A 22663-nucleotide genomic window follows, 5' to 3' on the forward strand; every position below is an offset into this window, starting at 1 on the left:
AGCCGGTTGTCCACAAGACGCAGAATTTTCAAACGTACAAAACGATGACATCCGAGCCGGTTGTCCAGTCGACCCAGAAGTTTCACACTTACAAAACGCTGACTTCCGAGCCGGTTGTCCACAAGACGCAGAATTTTCAAACGTACAAAACGATGACATCCGAGCCGGTTGTCCAGTCGACCCAGAAGTTTCACACTTACAAAACGCTGACTTCCGAGCCGGTTGTCCACACGACCCAGAAGTTTCAAACGTACAAAACGATGACATCCGAGCCGGTTGTCCAGTCGACCCAGAAGTTTCACACTTACAAAACGCTGACTTCCGAGCCGGTTGTCCACAAGACGCAGAAGATTCAAACGTACAAAACGATGACATCTGAGCCGGTGACCACGCAGGTGTTCTCGACCAGGTCGGTGTCACCGGCGTCTCCGCTCCCACAGGTCTCCCCAGTGTCTCCGGTTTCACCGATACAGTTGTCTTCGGTCTCTAATGTGACTACGCTGCCGGTGACCGCGATGAACGGCTCCTACGGGACAATGAGGTACCTGGTTCCGGTGCAGCAGGCCATGCCCCAGCAGAACTACATGTTCATGCAGCAGCCCATGATGCAGCAGGCCGTGGTGCAGCCCATGGTGCAGCCCATGGTGCAGCCGATGGTGCAGCCGATGTACCTGCAGACTCTGCCCCGTGTGAACAACAGCAGCAGCCATGGGACTGAAATTATCTACCAGCAACAGCAACAACAGCAACAGAATTTTATTACTGAGGTGAGTGCTTTCATCTCTCTACCTCCAAAGAGAGAATCACTAGAAAATAAAATGTTGCTCTTAAAACTTTAAAACATTTGGCCTGCGAGCAAAATTTTAAGGGAACATACTAAAACTTGGAGTTTTTGTTTATGATTTAAGGTACATATTTGAGCTCAGAAACTTAAATGTATTGCAACTTTAACAAAATTTTACTGCTTTGGACTTTGACTTATTTCGATGAACTGACTAAGAAAGGTGGAGCACATTTACGTCACATGCAACCTCAAATCATGCTGCCTTCACTGTAATTTAGAAGTGGGAAATCAAAACTCTTGCTCGTGTTTGCTGCTAGGGATGCACAAAAATATCAGCATTAACGTCAGTATCGGCTGCTGTAGGTCATTTTAAAACATGTGATATTGGCCCTATAAGTAAAACTATGTATAGTAAGTAAACATATACTAATAACAGATGTCATAAACATACCAAAGTCTCAAATACAGCATTAATATACACTATTTTCTGAACATTTTCCAACATATTTCCCTTGGATGAGGTTCCAATCTCTGTTTTCGTCGATCTTTCTAAATACGGACAACTATGACCTTTCAGCATCTTCCTGTTGATACATTTTGCTTTTTTAAAATCATAACCAATGTTTATTACCATCTTTATCTCCTGTGTTTGTGTGTTTTGTAAAGGGGGAGGGACATGGTTGGTATTTGTTTGGTCATGTGATAGTAATGCCTGTAGGATTGTGAGGTGTTTAACTGAAGCAGATGAATAATGTCAGTGTTGTTGTTTCATACATTTGTAGGTTTTTGCCGTCTGCAACCAAACTTGCATAGACAGTTTTGTATCCACTTTGACAACTGATGGTTTGAGTAATAGTTGACATAATATCAAATCGAACTGTTCTGCAAAGAAATGTGCTTATTCAACTTCAAAAAGTAAAACGAATAAATATGAGGTTTCTCAGATTTGATTTAGTTTGATCAAGAGTCATGACCATGTTTGAAAAGAGTGACCAAACCAGAGATTGGAACCACGAGCAATGTAAATGAGTTGTAAAATCTACAGAAAAGATGCTGTTAAGTGTCTTTAGTTATAAAAATTCCTAAATAACTAGAAATAAATGGCTAAGTGGTTAACATGGCAATGATATGGTAGTAAGGGACAAAATCCTGGGTATAAAATGGGTTTGTGAATTGGAGAAAAGACAAATTGATAAACAAAAATAACAATTCTAAAAGTCATTGAGACGCAGAGGCTCTGGCCAATCCATACACTCGAGCTCTGTCTGCTAATATGTATCCAGAAATATCGGAGGGTCCACATTACAAACCATACGTTTGAAAAATGGATACTAATGTCCAGGAAGCCGTGACTTACAGTAAGGTAGTTGAGTGTAGAACAAAACAAGGAAAGTGCAAAAAAGTAAAGGGAATAAAATAACAAACACCCAATCTAATCTGGCATATGTCAGCAACCATTCCAGACTCAAAGTAAACAGAAAGGTGTCTCAACACTAAAACCAATTATTATTTAATCTTTGTATGAATAGTAATGAATTCCTTTTGTCTTCAAATTCCAAGTTAGACAGATCAACAGAAACCCTCCCATAAGTCGAGGGTTTATCTGAAAAGCTAACCTTAAAAGCCTCTATTGGTGCAGATCATGAAATGTGTTACAGCTCAAGAAATACTCTTTGTTTACACATCTAGTTGTTTGTATCTCATTAAATCAGTGGCACCCACAGTTCTGAAGTATACCTAATAGTGATCATGTTACTTCAGAGTTTGTAGGTGTGAAATTCAGAGAGATTCGTTGTTGTTTGGTTGATTTTGTTAACATGTTCAGTCAAATCTAATGGCTTCTTGACTCTCGACCCAATATTCAAGGTATGTTATGATGCAGTGTTTGTATTTCTGAAGAAAACCAAAAGCAGCATAATGAACTAAACCATTATTTTTGATTCTCCTATTATTTCAGTTGACTCTCAGACTCCTAATAGCAAATGGCTTCTTGTTAAACTGTTTAAAATGTCATTTTTGGCAGCTAGAAAATGTTTGACTCTTGACTTATGATCCTGGATGTTTAAGGTGATTATGTGTCATTCTTCACTGTGTTCACTTTTCTGCTGTATTTTGTTCAGATTTTAACAAGTCAAAACTGTACTTGTAAATCATTATGGCCTAGTTATTGAGACAAAAGCATGCAAGGCTTCCTGGTGGACTGGTTTTTTCTGTTTATCTCAGCCAGGCAAATAACTGGCAAACGGCTCGTATTAAGAGCTGGTTCTGCTGCAGAAACTTTAAGTCAGACCTAACTCCAACTTGACCTTGTTTTGTTTTCATAAATCAGTTTGGGCTCACACTGAGCTGTCAGACATCTCTGTTTATTAGTTTGCCAGTCATGATCCATCACAGATGTCAGAGGAAGACAGAAATGCGGTGCAGGGCTGAGGCCTCAGACAGGCTGTGGCGCTGTGGGGATGTGTGCTATGTGGCACCAGGTTCTCAAATCTCACACCGGGCTCTGAATTTTCACAGCCTAGAGTATCTGTCAGGAATATGATGAACAGAAAGCAGATGACGTAAAGGTCCGCATACCTGCAGATCTTTTGCTAATTTGCATATAAAACAAACTCCCGCAGAGTGTGAACCTTCCAGGTTTGAACTTCCGGGTTTTGTAACTCATAAATGAAGGATTGTTAAAAGACATACTACACCTCTTTAAGATTTAAAAACATGACATGACTTTGTTTGAATCTAAGCCGTTCCATTGTAGTTTTGGTTGGATGTTTAGGGGCGTATCTTGCTGGAAGTTGAACTTCCACCCAAGTCTCAAGTTTTTCCCCAAGGAATGTCCCGTAATGGTTCTGTAGTATTCAACATTTCACCAGCACACATTTGTCCACGTTTTCTGTTCCCCCTACATGGCTTTAAGCAAACCTTGAACAGGTTTTTGCTTGCCACTTTTCCATGAAGGTCAGATTTTTGGAGTTTCCAGCTAACAGTTGTCCTGCCAACAGATTCTTCAGCTTGATCTAATCATCTCTGCAGCACCTCCAGTGTTAGCATGAACCTCTTGTCTGCTTCTTTAATTAATCTGCGTGCCTTGGATTTCCTTTCTGTACTCTTTCTATTTTTCAAATAATCAGTAGCAGCGGTATGTAAACTTTTGCAACTGCGTTAATAAGGTGCTCATTTTTTGTTTAGCACTTTAACCTTTTTGCTAACTTTGGAATTGGTAATTGGCTATTTTGTAAACTTTCAGTTAAATAATGTTAGACATGTTTTGAAGTTTTGGTTACGAACTGATATGAATTCTTTAAGTAGTTAAGATTTTTATATTCATGCTCTTATTTTGAAGTAGGGGAATAATTCGGTATATCAGGTATGTGTGAAATAACAAATTTGACCCTGTTAAGGGAGATGTGCTGTCCCACGTTTTGTTATTGACACATTGTGTACATCAACATTGTTGAATTTAATGCATTAGTATAAGCTTTTGCTAAGTATTTTCTTGGTGTATCAACTAATGTTTATGAATGGTGCACTAGGGTTAGGGATAGCCCAGATAACCTTTAACGGATAGACTTGAAAATTCTCTCCTTGACCCATCTGATGTGTTTATTGATCTTCATAATGCTGTTTGTTAACTAATGATTTCTAAAAAAACACTAAGTCCTTCATAGAACAGCTGAGTTTAAACAAAGATTAAATTACACCCAGGTGGACTCTATTTACTAATTAGGTGACTTCTTAGTGCATTGGTTGCGCAAGATTATGTTTAGGAGTTTAAGCGGGTTGAATATATTTGGACACCTTAATTTTCACATTTTTATTTGTAAACAATCAAACATTCACCAGCCTCCTTCTGGTTTGCAATCATATGCTTCTTTCTGGTGGTTTGTCATATAAAATACTTTTGTTAGGACACCTCCATTGAGAAACAACCAGGAGATTGCCTTCCTTTTAATTATCCCGATGGAAACTGTTCCCTCCTTTTGCAAGGTGAACACTGCTGAAGCAGAAAAAGAGTTTTGAAATACCTTTTGATTAACAGTCGGTCCCTCCCTACAGTACAATGTTAATTTATTAATATAAACTCTCATTGATGGTTCTGCCAATTGTCTGAGAGTTTCTGTTTGTTTTCTTGTTAATGGCATCAGTCTGGTCCTGAATCCAAGTTCTTGCCGGTTAACTTGTTCTTGCTCCGCTCGTGATTTCACAGAGGTTTACAGATTCTCCTGCTGCAGGCGGTAAAACATATCAGCTTCTCCATGTCTTCCTCTTTTGCCTTTATGCATAATTTGGCCTTCTATACACTTCCTTAGTTACTGATTTGCTTATGTTTGGTTTTCAGCGCACTAGACTATTATCAAGGTATTTGAGGTGCTTTTTTTTTTTAATAATGAGTAATATGTGCCACACCCTCTGTGACTCTGCTGCAGCTTATATTTGTAACACATAGATTAACTCTGCTTCCTGTGTGTTCAGCGCCTTTCTCTTTGACATGTGGATTTTTAAACATATTACATAATGTTCTGTCTGAATTTAGTTTTTAAGGACACACACAGCATCAGAATCAAATCTGGCATCATATTTCCAGTGTAAAAAAAAGAATAGAATTGGTTTATATTTCCCCTTTTTAACGAGTCAAGCTAAATAATATAAAATATTTATAACATACATAATAACATAATTATTTAGAATAGAATAATTTGTAGAGCACTGTCATTGTAGATGAGGATTATAGTGAGCTAACCTAAACATAAAAAAATCCAGCAGTGATGGCTGGACAAGAAATTAATTGCAAGATATTGCAATTGACATGCGATCAATATCAATATGTGTCTTATAAAATATTCAATAATTTCACTGCACTTTGGTCCAAAACCACATGGCATTCTGGGGGATATAGGCAGAGGAAAGGCTTTAGCAAGGCGGCATAAACTAACTCACTCACTCTTTTTTGTGCAGCAGCAGTTTAAGGCCACAGTGCCTCATAATCACTGAAAAATAAAAAGGAATGGCGTGGAGTGAAAACTGGATAAAACAGGAAAGGTCACGCCACCAGTTTGGCAGTATTTCAAATATTTAAAACAAAAAAAATAATCAATAATTATTCATATCGACTAATATAATCGCATATGTGGTGGTAAGTGTTTTAGCCTTACGGTCCATCCCTACTGTAGTGGAGGACTTAAGGCTATAGGAATGGTATATCATATCTTGTCATATCAGGAGGTAATTCTGGCTTACAGTTGGCTTTTTGTTTTCCTCATACCTTCAGAGTGACATCAGGGTATAAGTACAGGCGTCAACACCTGCTTCACTGACTGTAAACACCAAAGTCTGTGCATTATTACAATGTATGTTTCTTTTCAAGTCATGAGAAAATGCAGAACATCTTTTTCTCGCAAGCATCTCATTTCTTTATGGAGATTTTTAAAAGCTGCAGGTTTAATCTCATCAGCAGACGGGATCAAATCATACTTATGTTAATATTGACCTCTTCTGTTTGCACATGTCCTTCTTTACCTCAAGGAATGACAATAAAATTACTTTCTACTTGTCATAGCCCATTAATTTTACTATGTAATAAAATTAATTACATAGTACAATTAAGGTTTACTTGTGTGAGTCACAAGTAAATCTTCTAGCTGCTTTGCTTAGTGATGCCTTTGGATATTTTTTTTTTATTTTTTTTATTTATTTTTTTACATTAGAAACCAGTAAAGTCCTAATTTCTGGGTCTGATGTCCAAAAAGACAGAGTCTGATTCTCTTCTGTCTTCTTTTTCTGGTTGTTTCTTTCAGACTGACGCTCAAAGCAGCCATTCAGTGTTCAGCCAGCCGTCCAGTCCCAACAAGAGCGAGGCAAGCCTGCAGGAGGTGGAGCAAGAGGTGAGCGGCCTGACAGATACACATACACAGAGCAATGCACCATGAACCATACTGCAAAGTCTGATTGGTGAAAAGGGAATACACAGTCAAGGAAAAAAATGGAATTTAATTATTTTTCATGTCTGGATGAACACTGGTTTGGAAAATAGGAGCACGGAGCATTGCATGTTTGTAATTTCAGACTGTATGCCCTGATTTTCTTCTTGTTGTTAATTACAGCTTACAGAAATTAAAAAAAGTGCAATAACAATTATTACTATTGCACACAATCAATGGGAAAGTTTTGACATTTCTCCATAGGAAGGTACACCACAAAACATTATTGCTAAAAAAATTGGGCCATCATGCAAGCATGTTGATAGAAAATTGAGTGGAAGGAAAATGTGTGGAAAACACAACAAGCAGCACTTTTCACAAATGTATATTGAGCCCTAACTGTCCCATCCTTTGTGTTAATCCACTACAGAACTAGAGGTGTCAGAAGTCCTATCTGGGCTAGGGAGAAATAGGATTGGACTAAGCCTGTCATCACAATAGCAAATTTTGCTGGGCAATAAATTGTTCCAGAAATTATTGCGATAAATGATGTTGTTTTTGTTCTGACACTATCTTGAGACTAATATATTGATAATGGCATAATAATCCCAGTTCAATTCCTCAAAGACAGATAAACTTTCATTTTGTACAGAACATTTTATATTGGAACTGGAAGTCTTCTTCAATATCCAAAATAACACACAACAACCAAACATAGCATATAAAAAGGACATTAAAAACTACACACAAGTGAGTCAATAAATAAAATGGGTTAAGTTGTTTCTTCAAACAAAATTGCAGTTTAAAAATATTAATCGCCAGAATGGAAATTATTAGAGCTTATTTCAATTTGTCATGAGATGGATTAAATTCCTTATTACAACTATTACGAATCATTAAGACTAAATAGAAATAAATGACTACAATGTTATGTTACTGAAATAAATACATTTTCAAAAGGTTTTCCAGTTTATTCAGATGCTCCTGTCAACAAGAAGCCTTTTGAATTTTAATCCCAACTTTAAATTGCAGTTTTTTCTTCTTCACTGTTTTCATAAAACCTGGTTAGAAATGCTAAACATTTGGAGAATCATTTCAACGCACACTTGATTTAAACTCGGAGAAGAGTCTTACACCAGCATCAGCTCTCCTACGAGTTGAAACTGCACCAACAGACGCTTCATGTTTAAGAGCTCAGGTGAGCGTTCTGCACTTCTGCAGATAAACGAGCCAGCAGCTTGTTGCAACAAGTAGAATGTAGCTTCTTTTTAAATAAAAATCAATCGGGTCATTGAAAACAGAAACTGAAAGAGTCTCCTTTTCTACTATGTGTCTGAACCGCTGCAGCTCAGAGAAGAAATATAACTGTGATAATGAGAAACAAATTAAGTTTCTAATGAAGTTGGGAAGAGATTATTACACAAACATTTACTTGCCACTCCCATGAAACCAAACAGCTAACGGTTGAAATTTACCCAGGAATTACTCAGTGACTGTATCAGTCAACATGATCTCAGGGGGTGGAGAGCTAATCCAGTCTGATATTAAAACACTGCCCAACCTCTAAATTGTAAAAGGTATTTGAAAAGGAAATCACCCTACAACAAATCTGTTCTACATAATAGTTAAATAAATTGTTAAGGAATTAGACTGGAATTGATTATGAGCCAGACGTCTGGGTCTGAAGGAACATAAGTGAACTTTTGCATGACATAAAATTGCAAAGAAAGCATTTGGCAGATACAGAACATGACTCTGAGGTGGGAGAGTCGTGCGTATTCTTTGTTTGAGACTTCAGAGCTGAGTGTGCAGCCTCGCCCTCCTTACTCCACATTCACACACTTAGCCCCACGTTGCTCACAATCACAGGAACTCCTACTGTTGCAAGGACGGGTGTTAGAACTGGGGCGTGTCTGGCTACGTCCCAGAAGCCTTTGCAATAGGTGGGGAACATTCCTTTGATGTGAACCTGCAGCGTCGTGTATTTAGCAGGGAGGCTCTTTGATTTATGGCGTGTCTGTCCCATTTGACTTGGCACAGCCTGACAAAAGTCTAAGCTGCGTTCACATGAACAGAGAAGGAGTAATTACCACTGCTGTGTCACTTTGGACCTCTAACCTGCTGTCTAGCTGAGAAGGAGGGAATGCTTGGCCAGAAGCACATCCACCACCAAACTGGGCTGCTGTTGAGAGCTTTCTGGAAATCCTAAAGTTTGCTCAAAAACCAGTAACCCCCCTCCCCCCCCAAAAAAAATAAAAAATCTTGCTGAACTATACCTAGAAGTTGGCTGTCCATTTACTACATTCTACAGAAAGCTTTTTTGGCAATATTTAAATGTTAATACCCATTTTTGAAGTAAATGTATATAACCATTTATGCTTTTGAACATATATCTGTAACATTTGTTTGACTTTCTTTTACTGAACTCAAAACAAAAATGCATAAAAGGCCATGTCTGTTTTGGTGCGTTTATAGACAAAAAAAGGTGGGAATTTTTAGTTTTGATGTATTACCCAGGAAAAAACAAAAAACAAGTCCTGCACTGCTTGAACTTCCTGTTACAAGTTTGAGATGCCTGAGGGGAAAAAAATTAAACATTTTGATAACTGGCTGCCTGATTGGTGAATCACTATTTAAATATACCTTTCAGTAAAATTTATGATAATATGCCCATAAAGACTAAGTTTCTCTGCATTAAGAGATATTTTCCACTGTATTTGTGCTTCTCGTCTATAATTTTATGATGGACATAAAAGGACATTTTTAAAATCTTTGCTTATCTTATTTGCATACAATCAGCAGATTGTTAGAAATAGTGATGCACCAGATTACTTCCTACATGCTTGAAATGGCTTTCTATGCTACAATAACAGTGGAATCCTTTTCATTTTTTGTTTTTCACCTCTGAGTCTGACCTGAATGTTTTCAGTAAACCTCAGCAGAAGAAGTTACTGACTGATGGCCTGATACATCTTCAGCCATGCTCATGATACATTTCTTTAGACTGCTGATGTCAATAATGTGAGAGTTTCTGCCACCTACTAGAGCAGCATTTTGACTGGAAATTCAGAAACAGAGGCTAAAAAAAGAATTACTTACCAAAGAAAATAATAATTTAACTTGCCTAACACCAAATCAAACACAATATTTTAATAAAAAGAACAAAGATGTATTAATTTGTGGGAAATGGATATGTGAATCTTTGTAGATATCAATCAGTCAAGTTTATTTGCATAGCTCATTTCAGCAGCAAGGCAGTTTGAAATGCTTTACATAATAAAAACAAAAAAATTTACGAAGTTATAATAAAACACCAAATGGATATAAAACAAAAATGGCTTTGCATGTTAGCCATGTATTTTGTTTTTAGATTTGATTATCTTATTTTTCTTGGTGTAGCTATGTATTTATTGTTGGCAATGAAAGCAAAATCTACATTAGCCCAATCTAAAAGACAGTACTTGTTTGATTTGTTCATAAAGATTTTGGAGCTACCATATTAATATTTGTCCTGCACTGTTAGATGTGTAATGTTCATATATTTCTACATGAGTCGCCTGGCCCGGTAGTTGGCCTGCATTTAGCATATTGTCTCCATGAAGGACACGGCAACAATGTCAGCTTGTGATGTCTGGAAATCTCCAGTTTCCAGGGTATTACAATATTTTAGCTTTATTTTAGTAAATGAAAAGTCTCTAACAGCTACCCCTAATTGAGTTTTTATACACAGTTGACTGACAACTCACAAAGGTATGTTGCCTGAAACCCTGCTGTGCTTCTGAATAGAGGACTAGGCCCTAATTTGGTCAGTAAAACTCTTGCCCTGTAATTGAACTCAATGATTCAATGCCTTTAATCATCTCCAGTTTCTCCGACGGTTTTTGGTTTCATCTTACCTGTCTGGTGTTTGTTCTTCCTTGTTAATTAATACTTCAGAAAATGATTTTGGCTGTCTGGCCTCAGGCACTTGTCCTCTAGATTCTGTCAACCTGGTTATAGGAAAATGTTTTGGGTGGTGACAAAATTTAAAGAAACTTGTTGCAGTGAAGCAGCCACACCTCTTAGTGGTTTCTTGAGCAACAGAAACGGGGACTTGTTGTCAATCCGGACTTCATTTTTTCTCTTTTCAGTTTTTTTTTTAGCTTTTCACAATATTGCACATCTGAAACCATTTCCTAGGCCTGTGTTGCTGTTGTGATGCTATTTTTACCAGAAGTGGAAATATATGGAAATCTCTCGACACTCCACATGTGTTTGTAATAAAAACAAAGCGACTAGCAGGTGTGGAGGCCTGAAACACATGTTTGTGTTTGAAATGAGTAAAAAAGGATCAGCTCTGGTGGATCCCAGTTAGAGCTGAGGTGTTTAACGTCAGGGAGGATTTGGGGTTTGACCTCAGCTGTTTGAACACTAATGTTGTGCAAGAACAACTGTGACTCTTACTCCTGGGTTACGAACACACACCGGCAACCATGCTAGGATTGTGTTAGCTGCTATGTCAACATGTGAGACAGTAGGCAGCAAAAATAATGGAGAAACAGATTTAATAGAGTGAACTGCATACTGCTGTAGTTGGCAATGTGTTTGCCTTGCAGCAAGAAGATCCTAGATTTATGGAATCTGCATGATCTGATCTCACACATTGGTTCTATGTCATACTCCATCTTCCTAGTCCAAAGGAAGTAGTGGGCAAAACTCTCTTTCTGCTCTAATTTACTTGCCTCTTTTGTAAACTTTCAGTTGAATAATGTTCAACATCTGTGTTGAAATTTTGGTTAGAAACTATTAAGAAGTTTAAAAGTAGTCAATATTTATTTTCTTATTTTGAAATCTTTGAACACAGATTATGCAGCAGTTCTGTTTTTTCTCCTCATGTTCTTTTGATTTCTTAAACAAACATACACAAAATAAAACAGACAATAGAGAACAAGATATAAACATAAATACCATGTCAAAGAGGATTATAGAATATGCAAAGTATAATCCTGAAGTTAAGTTTGTGTTCTAGGGTTGTATTCTTTCAATGGGAGAATTGAGGTTGGCTATAGCATTAGCTTCTGCTAAACAACACGTTGGACTGTAGCACAGAAAAATAAGGCGTGAAGCCTGTACACAAGGCTATAGCTAACGTTTTAATTCTACTAAAAATAAGTTTGAATACTACGCAGCTTCACTTCTACCATTTTTTTAATTTGAAGAATTAAAATAAATGGTAGAATATGAATCTTTCCATTCATATTGTCACACTCACATTTGCAGATGACATAGGGCTGTATTTAATATATTGTCACAGCCCTTCCGTGTGTTTAGCCAGTTTTAGGAACAACAATCAGTGATTTAGAGTTGCATCTGTGGAACGGTTTTGTGCAGTAAGACCAAGTAGTCATCATCGTTCAAGCCTTCTTTCATAGTCCGAGACAGGAATGAAAAATCTTTTCCAAAACCAACACATGTCGGAGTCACAATGACGATGAGTGATCTCTAAATGGAAGGTGTGGTGAAGCAGAAAAGCCAGAAGCATGCTGTACTTTGAATAACTGACTGTTTTACCAAAAGCTGCCTAAAATAAGATGCAAGCAGAACTGGGGCATAAAGCCAGTGAGAGAAGTGTCAATTGACTGTCGGCTATTTGTAAATAATAACTGCTAGTGACTTTCACTAAATATAACATGCAAATGTTTTACTCTCCCACATAAAAACAAGTCCTGGAAAATCCAGTTGTAACTTACATTCTTCTGATTGAGCAGATGAAACTGTGACAGATTGAGGTTACCGCCTGATCAATTTGTACTGTATATTGGCCTGCAGTTATACGCTGCCATCAGGTTGGTACACGCCAGGGACACACCTGCATGAGTTATAACCTCAATGACTGGCTTGATTCTGGTGCAGTAAAACGTGGACCTTATCCAGTAAAAGACTGTTATTGTTGAAGGGGACTCAGCTTTAGGGTGGATATAGATTAAAAACAAGTCGGCACAAATACGCTCGAGAAGAAATCCCGTTGGTTAAGGACAGTAATGCAGGGCCTAATCAGGCTTTCATCCTGCTGTTTTCTTGTTTAGTCTTGAATATTAAATCCATTGAACCCTTACCCCTTATTTTCATAAAAACCCAAATTAACACCCCGTCAAACTGTGACATTATTAGATCAGCTCTTTTTTTTTTTTTTAGATGACTTTATGTCTCAGCTGCCTGTTCTCACGATAACTTTCAGCACTGCTGTCTTAGCAAAGTAAACAGAAATGCTCATACACCTGGATTTTAACAGTTGCTTATTACTCAACTGGTAATCCAATAATCTGTTTCCACATTTACTTTTTTCCACACATCAAACCATTAGTAGGTCTGAATGTAATTTTTTTAGGAAACTAGTGGTAAGCAAATTCATTAACATCCACCATCAAGACAGCCAATTATGAAGTTATGGACAGAATACCTGACAATTCTTTACTCTCAAAAGGGTACCCAGTCATACCATTCATGCATCAGATATTTTAAGAAAAAAAATATCTACTTCATTTGACAGAACCTTCCTATGGCCAAACTGAAAACTGAACCACTGCCTAAAAGTATTTACAGAGATGTTGCATAATAATTGCTTTTATTTAAAGCCAAAATAAGTTATTACAGTCATCCTCCTAATATATGATTAGCCAGTCATTATGATGCTGTCAATACATTTAGTTTTGATGCATAGTAATGCATGGAGTGGGTAGTCATATACAGGTATTTAGAAAAATCAGTATGTTGTTCTTATTACTTTAGTCATAAGTAATACAATTCATGTCAGTGTTGGCTAAAACAGTAAGTCATATTAAAATTTGTTTAACAAATGTTGAAACAGAATAAACACCTGATAAATTTCATAAAAGTTAAGTAAATGTACATATTGTGCAGAGTATTATTTCTTCTTCTTGTTCTATTTCTTAGAAAGTACAACTGAGAATATAACAAACTGGCATTACCTGGTTAATAGCTAGATTATTAGCCTGGCTAGCTAGTCTGCACACCTGCTGCTCCAGGCTCTTGGGAGCCCGGTGGAACTCTAAAAATAGCATTAACTTAATAAAATAATGGAATGTGCTTCTGTATCACCTGATTTTTTGTTTGTAAAAAAGCAAACAAAAGTGTAAGGCTACAAAATATATTCAACAAACTGATTTTTGCTGAGGATCTTTGCTAGGGTGCTAGCATATTAGCTTGATACCATTTCGATGTTTCTTGCTGATGGGTTGGTTGATAACATGTACTTTTTACATTCTGTTAATCATGTGATGACAGAACTTAGAGAAGTAGATGCTGACCTGTTTTATAAACTAAGCTCTTTGCTTTGAACACTGTAATTACTAATTACTAGTGGCATAGCTTAGCTCAGCGCTAAGCTCAAGTCTCTCCTCTGCTGAGTTTGGCCATAAGTTGTGGATCAGTTCCAGATTGACTTGTGAGGCCTGCAAAAGCCTTTAAAAAATTTTTTTTTACTATCAAACTGCTGATAAGAAATGTTCAACTGCCCTGCTTGGGGATGATAATGCAGCTGCAGCAGTCTGTAAATGCTTTAGTGAAAATCATGTGCTCTGTCAGTGTTTAAGAAGGCTCAGTTTAAAGCTGTCACACTTTGTTTAAATACTTCTGCTGACAGATAAGTTGCTTTAATTGGAAGTAAGGGCGACAGCCGCTGAGTAATGTCTACTTCTCTTTGAGCTCTGCTGCAGAGAGAAGTACGGTCCTGCAGTGATTTCAGTCACATCATTTAGACTCCAGGACTAACTGAGTTTGGTAAACTGAGACCCACAGCAGCTTACTGTAGCTTTTTTTTGTTTCTGCTCCGCTATTTGTTTCCCCATTCCTTTGGAGAGTATTCCAGCTAAATTACAGGGCAGTGAAACAGGATGTCACTTTGTGGTGAGGAAGGGAACACAGAGTGTCATGTTCATAATTTTTACAGTCTGGAAATAAATCTTTCAAGTGTTTTAATTTGTTTTCAAGCCACCAATGAATCTCTATGGTAGATTTACAGCTTTGCCTTAACTGGAAATACTTAATGATTTTTACAGATTCTCAATAAACATCCAATCAAGTTAGTGTATAGGTAGCTTTACAAATTTACTTTTGGTTAATTAACTTAATAATGAAAAGCTTGCCTGTATGGACGGTGATGCAGTATTAACAGTTTTACACTCTAAAATTCAGCATTTTTACTCTTGCCCCATATTTTTTTGCAGCTACATTGTGAGTGAAATGATACCTTAATCTTATTCTGCAGGAAGTTTTGGCTCTCAAAGCAGCTACAACTCATTGGGATCATTTGATTTTCTAAAATGAAGCTGGTGGACTAATTAAGTATTTGTATATTTAGTCTTGCAGCACTAACTGTCTTTCTAGCTTGGTTTTCCAGTCTGTCAACCTAAATGTTTTGTAATGTAATTCTGGTAAAGTAAACAGTTATGTTGACAGCTGGTGCATGAAGAAGAGATCTGTCACCAAGGTTTTGCTTGGCTGATGGTGAAAATCTGTAGATGTGAGAGATACCGAATTTGGCCCACAACCTTTTCTTGGAGTGGATTCATAATAGTGGTGCAACAATCACAACATGCCCATGTTTTCATTTCCTTTGATGAATGTTTGTCATTATAACTATTAGGGCTGCATGATATTGAAAAAACCCCCGATGTGATTCTTGTTTTTCTAACCCTTGTGACATGGAAAGAAGTGTTCTGTTTAAAAGTAACCACTGAATAATTAACATGCCATCTTAGAAAAGGGTTTTCTTTCTAGAAGCTCCTTGCATCATTTGTGGTTTCTCTTCAGTTATTGTCATTGAGACAGCAAATATGTGGTTCTTTGTCCCTCTGCACCAGCTACCACACCAAAGAGAGTTCTCAACAGTTTATCTTCAATATGTTTGCTTATTTATTTATTTTTTATTTTTTCTAAGTGCGCATCAGGGTTGGTCTAGGAGAAATTGTTCTCCAGCCACCAGCCAGTTCTCTGTCCATCTCCAAGAAATAAATTTTTGATGTTTAGACATATTCCTGCACACGGAAAATTCCAGAAATGTTGCTCCATTTTCTACAACATAGACTCAGACATTTGCTCAGAGGGCTTGTTTTTATAGTTTTGCTGAAGTAAATGTGTTTTTTTTTTAATATAAATGAGTCTTTCAAGTCAAATGGGTCACATCTGTGTTACTCAGATCACTGCATATCTGTAGCATGTAGCTGCTTCGGTGCAGGTTAAAGGCCTGAGGCAGCAACATGCTGTTACACCTGTGTGATTCCTGGAAAGATGATCCTTGCAGCTGAAAGGGCTTTGTTGGTTCATTGAACTTTTTGTCTTCTGACCTTTTTAAAAAGTTTTAATCTGAAATCTGACAACTTTTTATTCCCTCTTTCTATCTCTTTGTTGCTTGCAGAGAAATAGTTAAAGTTGATGCAATGAGAATGTCGTGATGGGAAACCTGTAACAAAATTGGGAAAAAAGGGCTAATTTATTTTGCTGAGCATCCTGACTGAAACACCTCAATGACTGGGAGATATTTTGATGTACTCCAGCACAAAGAAGCTCACAGAGACTCTAACAAAGAGCTTGTGTGGAAAGATGACTCCTCCTCTCTTCAGTAACAACCTCTAGTATTACTTGGACACACAAAGTTCTGAGAGCCAGAATGGCACCGCAAGGTCCCCTGTCCCACAAACTGTGATAGAAAATCTGACTTTTGAGTTTTGGGATATAATTTGTTCTCAATCTGGAAAGAAAATGAATATATTTTAAATGTTTTTTGGGCCAGATATTACCTGTCTGATTTCATTTACCAGCAAACAGCTGATATTGTTTCTTATTGATATTTTACATGGATATTGTGTTGTTGCTCGGCGGTGCAGTTAGTTGTACTGTTGCCTTGCAACAAGAAGGTCCAGGCTCAGATCCCTGCCTCGTGTCTTTTTAACCAGAACCTGCATAGCAAGTACAAAATGTCCTCTTGCTGACAAAATCTTTTACTCCTTACATCTTCCGCTGTCTAAGTCACCTACCTGCTGATAGCATTAGAGTTTACTTTAGGTTTGTCTTTCAAGATATGTTTAGGTTTAATTTAGTTAGGATCCCATCACAAAAAAGATTCTGTTCCCAGGCCAAGACTTGAACCTGTATGGCTTTGCGCTGTATAAATAAAGGCTGCTAAATGTGCTGTGACGCTTCAATGAATTCCACACTGTCTTTTTTATGTGTATGTACTTGTGGTTGTGTAATATCATAGAATTATTCATGAGTTTTAAAAAGAAAAGAGAATAATAAAATGTATGTGTTCATAAGACCTCTGGGCCATAAACGTTATGCTGTTGGCAAACCTCTTTGTTACAACAGACATAGTTGTAAAGAAAATGCATTTGTGAGATAAGTAGCAGAGTTGAGTGTGTGGACTTTTCCCTTTTGAACACTTACCAGATCCTCTGTGCTAGTGACAAAGAGCTAATTGAGCTGTTGACTTTTATCAGATTAGGTAAATGAAATCGGGCCCTAAGAGTCGAAATTTGTGATTGCCACTGGTTGTTGAATCCCACTGAGCTCTAAGTGGTGATATTGCCTCTAGTGATGACAAGTATTGTTGCAATAAAGGAGTAAAAAACAAAATGCACATTTTCTTATTTTTTTGTGACAAGCTAAACATATGGCGTTTTCCCAACTGATAATCCATTAGGTTCAGTTCGACTGAGGACCAGAATTGCAACCAAAGCCTGTTGGTGGCGCTGCCTCAAGAACTACGGAAGCAGTGCAACTACCTTCATCATAAAGCGTAAAAAATGGAGTGGTGTCAGATTTTAGCGGTTGTAAGATTTCTCTTTTGTCTTTGGCAAAAGACCACGAGTCATTTCTCCCAGTAGCATTAGACTCATTCCTTTGTTTGGTTGTTTACCCAGAATGCCCTGCGCTGTAGTTCGCGTCCTACTTTTGGAGCGGTCTCCATCCCGCTTGCTTTTCACACATGCATTCAAACCGCACCAGAGTTCACTTCAGGGTCCGTATCAGAGTTTGATTGCACATTCAATCAATGTCCCAAACTTTCTCGGCAAATTACCTACAGCGCAATTAAAACCGACTAAACACAGTTTCTGATTTTCATTTCAGAATTGCTGTTTTTGATCCTGTTAACCTTAAAGTTTAGATAAAGGTAAAGAACACAGTAGTACACATGTACAATGTGTACTATTGTTAGGGCTGACACCTACTGGTTGGTCTGGTTGGATAACAAGCTCTCACCCTAGAGCTGTGTAGTGTGCAGACTGGTTCATGATTCTTCTTTATCTCCACTCTCCCTTTTTCTACGGGTATGACAGGCATGTGTGTGAAGCTGACACACCCACCTCCATGTACGCTACTCCGCCATGTAAGCAGTCTTTGCTTTTTACACCTCTGCTGTTTGCATTTGCTCCAAACCATGTAAGAGATGCTCTTTTTCAAACCTGACACAGCGACGTCTGAGCTCTGCAGGATTATAGACCAGCCTGCAGGTTTTTATACCACGTTCTCTGCAGCCAGTCAGATACCACAGACATGTGTCATGGGAGTTTCTCCCATTGCCACCAAGCCCTTGTTCAAACACTGGAAACAGGTTCTGTTTTGATAGCGCGATACAATAACCTTCCCAGGTGTGGGAGTCGGCCCGTGTAAAATATCTTTTTAGTTGTGGGTAATTATTTGCATTTATCTTCATTAAGACCATCAACCACTTTGATGTGGTTTTTGATTTGTTCTTATCAGATACTCTAAATGGGTAATTTGGTTCTGATTGGATAGTCACAGTTTGGCAGGCATTGCCAATGAATCAGTATCCAGATCTTTTGAATACTGATACTGTGCTGACTCATGAAGTCATCGCTAGGATTTACAGGGAGGAAAACGTTTTGTCTTTAACTGAAGGAAACATGGTTTGCCAGTGAGACAAAGTCTTACAGTTCAGACATTTGTTAATTGCACCACGCTGATTTGCTGACTTTTTGCAATCTTTGCTTTACCATTCTGCTTTAAATATCTCTAGATATTCAGCTCATTCCACAGTTCTTCAGTAAGATTTACATGTTGCTAGTGAGATTGAGATGATTGATTCATCAATCATTTGTCCGTAGGTTTGGGATCTTGGTGACAGACCGTATGATGACTCATTGCTAGTTTTCTGGTACATTTTTTTATTTCAATTCAAATAGTGCGTGATGTCTGGAAGGTGCTTGTTGATATATTTTGCCGTCATCTTACACCAGTGTCTTTTATGTATGCATGAGTAGCACACAGCAGGCTTTTTCACAAGACTTAAAGCAGGAAACAGTTGGAGTTTGAAACACTCAAGTATTTTTTGCCACCTGATTGAATAGGTTGTGCCATGTAGAAATTCCTACAGTCCCGTTTCTTTCTGTCCTCCCCGTAAACGGTGTCTGAAGGACAAAACTCAGCATCCCTGGAGTTCATCTCATCCAATCTCTGAATTTCCAGTTAAACAGCAACCTATTTCCTATTGAGGTGCAAACTAACACATCCATCTGCAATACATTCCTGTGTAGCATTAGCAAGTTTATTTATATTGCACTGAAAAGTTGTCACCGTGTTCAGTGGGAACCTGTCATGACATTCACTCATTCCATGAAGTGTGGAATTCTGTCTGGTCATTTTCCATCAACCTCTACATTGTTTCTTGTTGTACCATTAGTGCAAAAATTTGAATTGATAGTAAACAGTAACACTTGCTAAATTAACTAAATCCAGTGTTTGGAAACAGTGAGAGAAGTACTGTAGGCGGTTCTTGGGTGGTCTTTGATTGTAGGTCTTGCTCTGTAATTTCTCCTGTCTTCTGTTGTAGTGTAGTATTGTGTCTGAAACTCTTTCATACCTCCATCCTTACTCTTTGTCAGCTGTTTCACATTCATTTAATCAGATTCCTGGTTTGCTTGCAACTTTTGTTAGATCTACCTCCATATTTATTTTTCTCCAGTCTCCTGCTTGTTTGCATTCACTTAATTCTTAATACATGTCTGAGAATTTCGTTCCTTCTGCTTGCATTTTTGTCCTCCACGTCAACAAAAACTTTTTGGACTTTTGAATTAAAAACTGAAGCACAATTAACAGACTCAAGCATTTGATCTCTTTCTTGTGCTCTTACTCTGCCCGAATAGTTTTCTCTCCAAATAAGGACAAACCACAGTAAATCACTGTCTATCTGGTCTGTGCAGAAGTAAGAGACCACTTGACTTTAGTCTGCTAATCTCAACCACTAGGAACTAATAACTTTCAAGACTAATCTAAATTAATAAAAATGTAATTTCTTGTTTCTTAAAAATTAATGAATATTTGGATCAACCCTTATCGTTTCACTCCAAGTTTCATTCAAAAGTTGGCAACCCTTGTTAGTGAGGGTAGTATTATTTTAGTATTCAGCCAGTAAACATTCAAAAAAATGTGCAGGTTTAATGTGAGAACTTGTAACACATTGAAAAGGAGGGGGTCAGAAATATCAAAATGTTTCAAGCAAATGACAGTCCTTGACTTGTTTTTGTATCTTATGTACAAATCTTGCAGTACAGTTTTAATGTGTTGCCCTAATGTTGGTGAACTGACACTTACATTTTTGTTTCTCACAGATAAAAAGGCCAGCCATAAACATGAGACGAATGTCTCACATTTTTTAACAGTGAGAAAACCTTACGACTAGAAAACTCCTTCAGTTTAGAGTCTTGAAGGAGTCGCTGTGCTGTTTGTATGAATGGTCTACAGCAGCTCAACTCTGGGAGTTTACAGAAGTGATGATGAGAGCTGACTGCTTCACACAACTCTGTCGCTACATGTTAAACTGGAGTCTGTTTGGCTCTGATTGTCTGTAGGTTTCAGTTTTATTGTGAAGCGTGGCGTTGGCTTGATTCACGGCTACATATTAAATTGCTGATGTTGTCATTAGCTGGAAGCATTACCGTCTACATTCTGGTCCTCTGCTTTATGGTTCTGTCTCTTTCTCTTTCACTAAAGTTCCTTCCAATGCAACATTTTGCTTCCAGTTATACTTCAGCAGTTTTGGGAAAGCCCTTTAAAATGACATCATGTCAGCGCTACTACGACGAGCCAAATAAATGAATCACTAGAAGAACTAGAGGGTGCCAATTCTTTCAGAAATTCCTCTGGATCTTCTTTGTGATTCGTCCAGCAACCATTTTCTAGTTGGCTTCTTGTTCATAGATATTTTCTCCTCTGCTCTGACTTTCACAGTGTAACTTGTGAGCAAGGATCTAATTAGTCTGACCAAAGCTCTGACCTCAACCTCTGAAATCCAACAACTTGGGGGATGACCAGGAATGCAGACTGCTAGTCGTGACTGCACATTAGTGACTGCTTCGTATTGCTCTTTTGAAACCGTAGATGGAAATCTCAGCAGTTTTTGCTGAGCTTTATGGAGAGTTTACATGGATGAAGCAGCTTAAATATGGACTTTGGGTCATCCAGTCACAAGTCTACATACACTTATCACTGGCATGAATGCCATAATAATTTCAGTTTTTGTAAATTTAGTCTATTTAAAAGTAAAAATTGTTATAACTCAGGATAGATTTTCTCTAATCCAAACAGGATTAACATTTACGCACACAAGCTGCCACTATTTGGCCAAGATGCGGAGAAACTTAATTGTTTTTCATGGCCAAGGTCCTGGTATGTTTCTGGCTGCAAATTTGATCAAAGTTTTGTGTGTGCTCCAGGACGACGTGAAAGTCGAATTGGAAGCGAGCGAGGACGGGGAGGAAGATGAGTACCAGCCTGGTTCTGCAGTGGTTGAAGAAGTGGAGATTGTCAACATCATTCAGCAGAAAGCTCCATCGGTGAAGCAGAAATTCTCCATGTCAGAGCAGAGGGAGACGCTGGAGCCAACGAAACTGGACACGCGTTACTTTGGCGAACTGCTGGCAGATGTCTACAGGAAGAACTGCGATATCCACTCCTACATCTTCGATAACGTGTCCAAGATCCGCGGACAGTAAGTGCTATATATATATATATATATATATATATATATATATATATATATATTTGTGTGTGTGTGTATTTGTATATATGTGTATTTTTGTGAGTCATGATAAAGTAAACAAAGCACATTTCTTGACATTATATTCCTAAATTGAATAACTCATTTGAGAGACCCAGTGTCATGAGTCGGTATTCCTGTTGTGACGGTTTTGTGTTTCATTAGAATAGACCAATTCACTGGTCTGTGAAGAGTGTATTTGTTTGCTTTGATTTTTAATTTAATTTACAAGTGGAGATAATTTTATTTTCATATAGTAAAACTATTGAAACTGTTAACACCATAAAACAAGTTTTAAATCTTATTTCAAGATCATAAGTAGACATTGCCACGGTAACGTGAGGTTAAAATGTTTTGTTGATCTAACGAGAAAAAGATACCGATGCTAGGCTCATGATGTCTGAACATAAGGTACATAACTTCTCTCCTTAAAAATATATTTCTGTTAACGAGTGGTAGAGTCATTAACAGAATGACATTAACATAAAAACTTGCTTATCTACAGAAATCTTGCTTAGCTGCTTGAAAATTATATTCCTGAAGATTTTGGATTTGTCAATGCATAGTAACACTGCAAAACACTGAAAACCATGGGGTTCAACAATTGGCTAAAATCGGTAAACCATTATCCATGAAAAATACATTTTTAATAAAACATTGCATTTTTCACAGGAAACTTTGTGAATCCAACTAAAGTAAACATACGAGACATCTCCTTTTAGTCCTTGGGAGCTTGTTGTCTTTTTGACTCAAACTCACTGCACACAACCTTCATAACCTTAGAGATGAGTTGATAACATTGATATCATAGTTTCACTTTGTTGACATCTAATGAAGCCGATGCCAAGTAAACAACCACAGGGAGGGCTTGGCCACTTGCCTGCAGTGGTTCATCTGCAGCTTGTTCAA

The 22663-nt window shown here is 37.7% G+C and overlaps 1 protein-coding gene across 2 annotated transcripts in view; it reads left to right on the plus strand.

Annotated features, from left to right (window-relative positions):
• Window positions 1–17: 17 nt before the first annotated feature.
• The window catches only part of pof1b (POF1B actin binding protein), a 32069-nt gene continuing 9423 nt past the window's right edge, over window positions 18–22663 (plus strand). For both annotated transcript variants that reach the window (XM_016677294.1, XM_016677295.1), the window contains exons 1-3: window positions 18–767; window positions 6577–6663; window positions 21432–21706. In XM_016677294.1, coding sequence (XP_016532780.1) covers window positions 45–767; window positions 6577–6663; window positions 21432–21706 — 1085 coding nt within the window. In that variant the 5' untranslated portion in view covers window positions 18–44. The remainder of the gene's footprint in view (window positions 768–6576; window positions 6664–21431; window positions 21707–22663) is intronic.

Source organism: Poecilia formosa, unplaced genomic scaffold, assembly GCF_000485575.1.
Source record: "Poecilia formosa unplaced genomic scaffold, Poecilia_formosa-5.1.2 Scaffold152, whole genome shotgun sequence".
NCBI lineage: Eukaryota > Metazoa > Chordata > Actinopteri > Cyprinodontiformes > Poeciliidae > Poecilia > Poecilia formosa.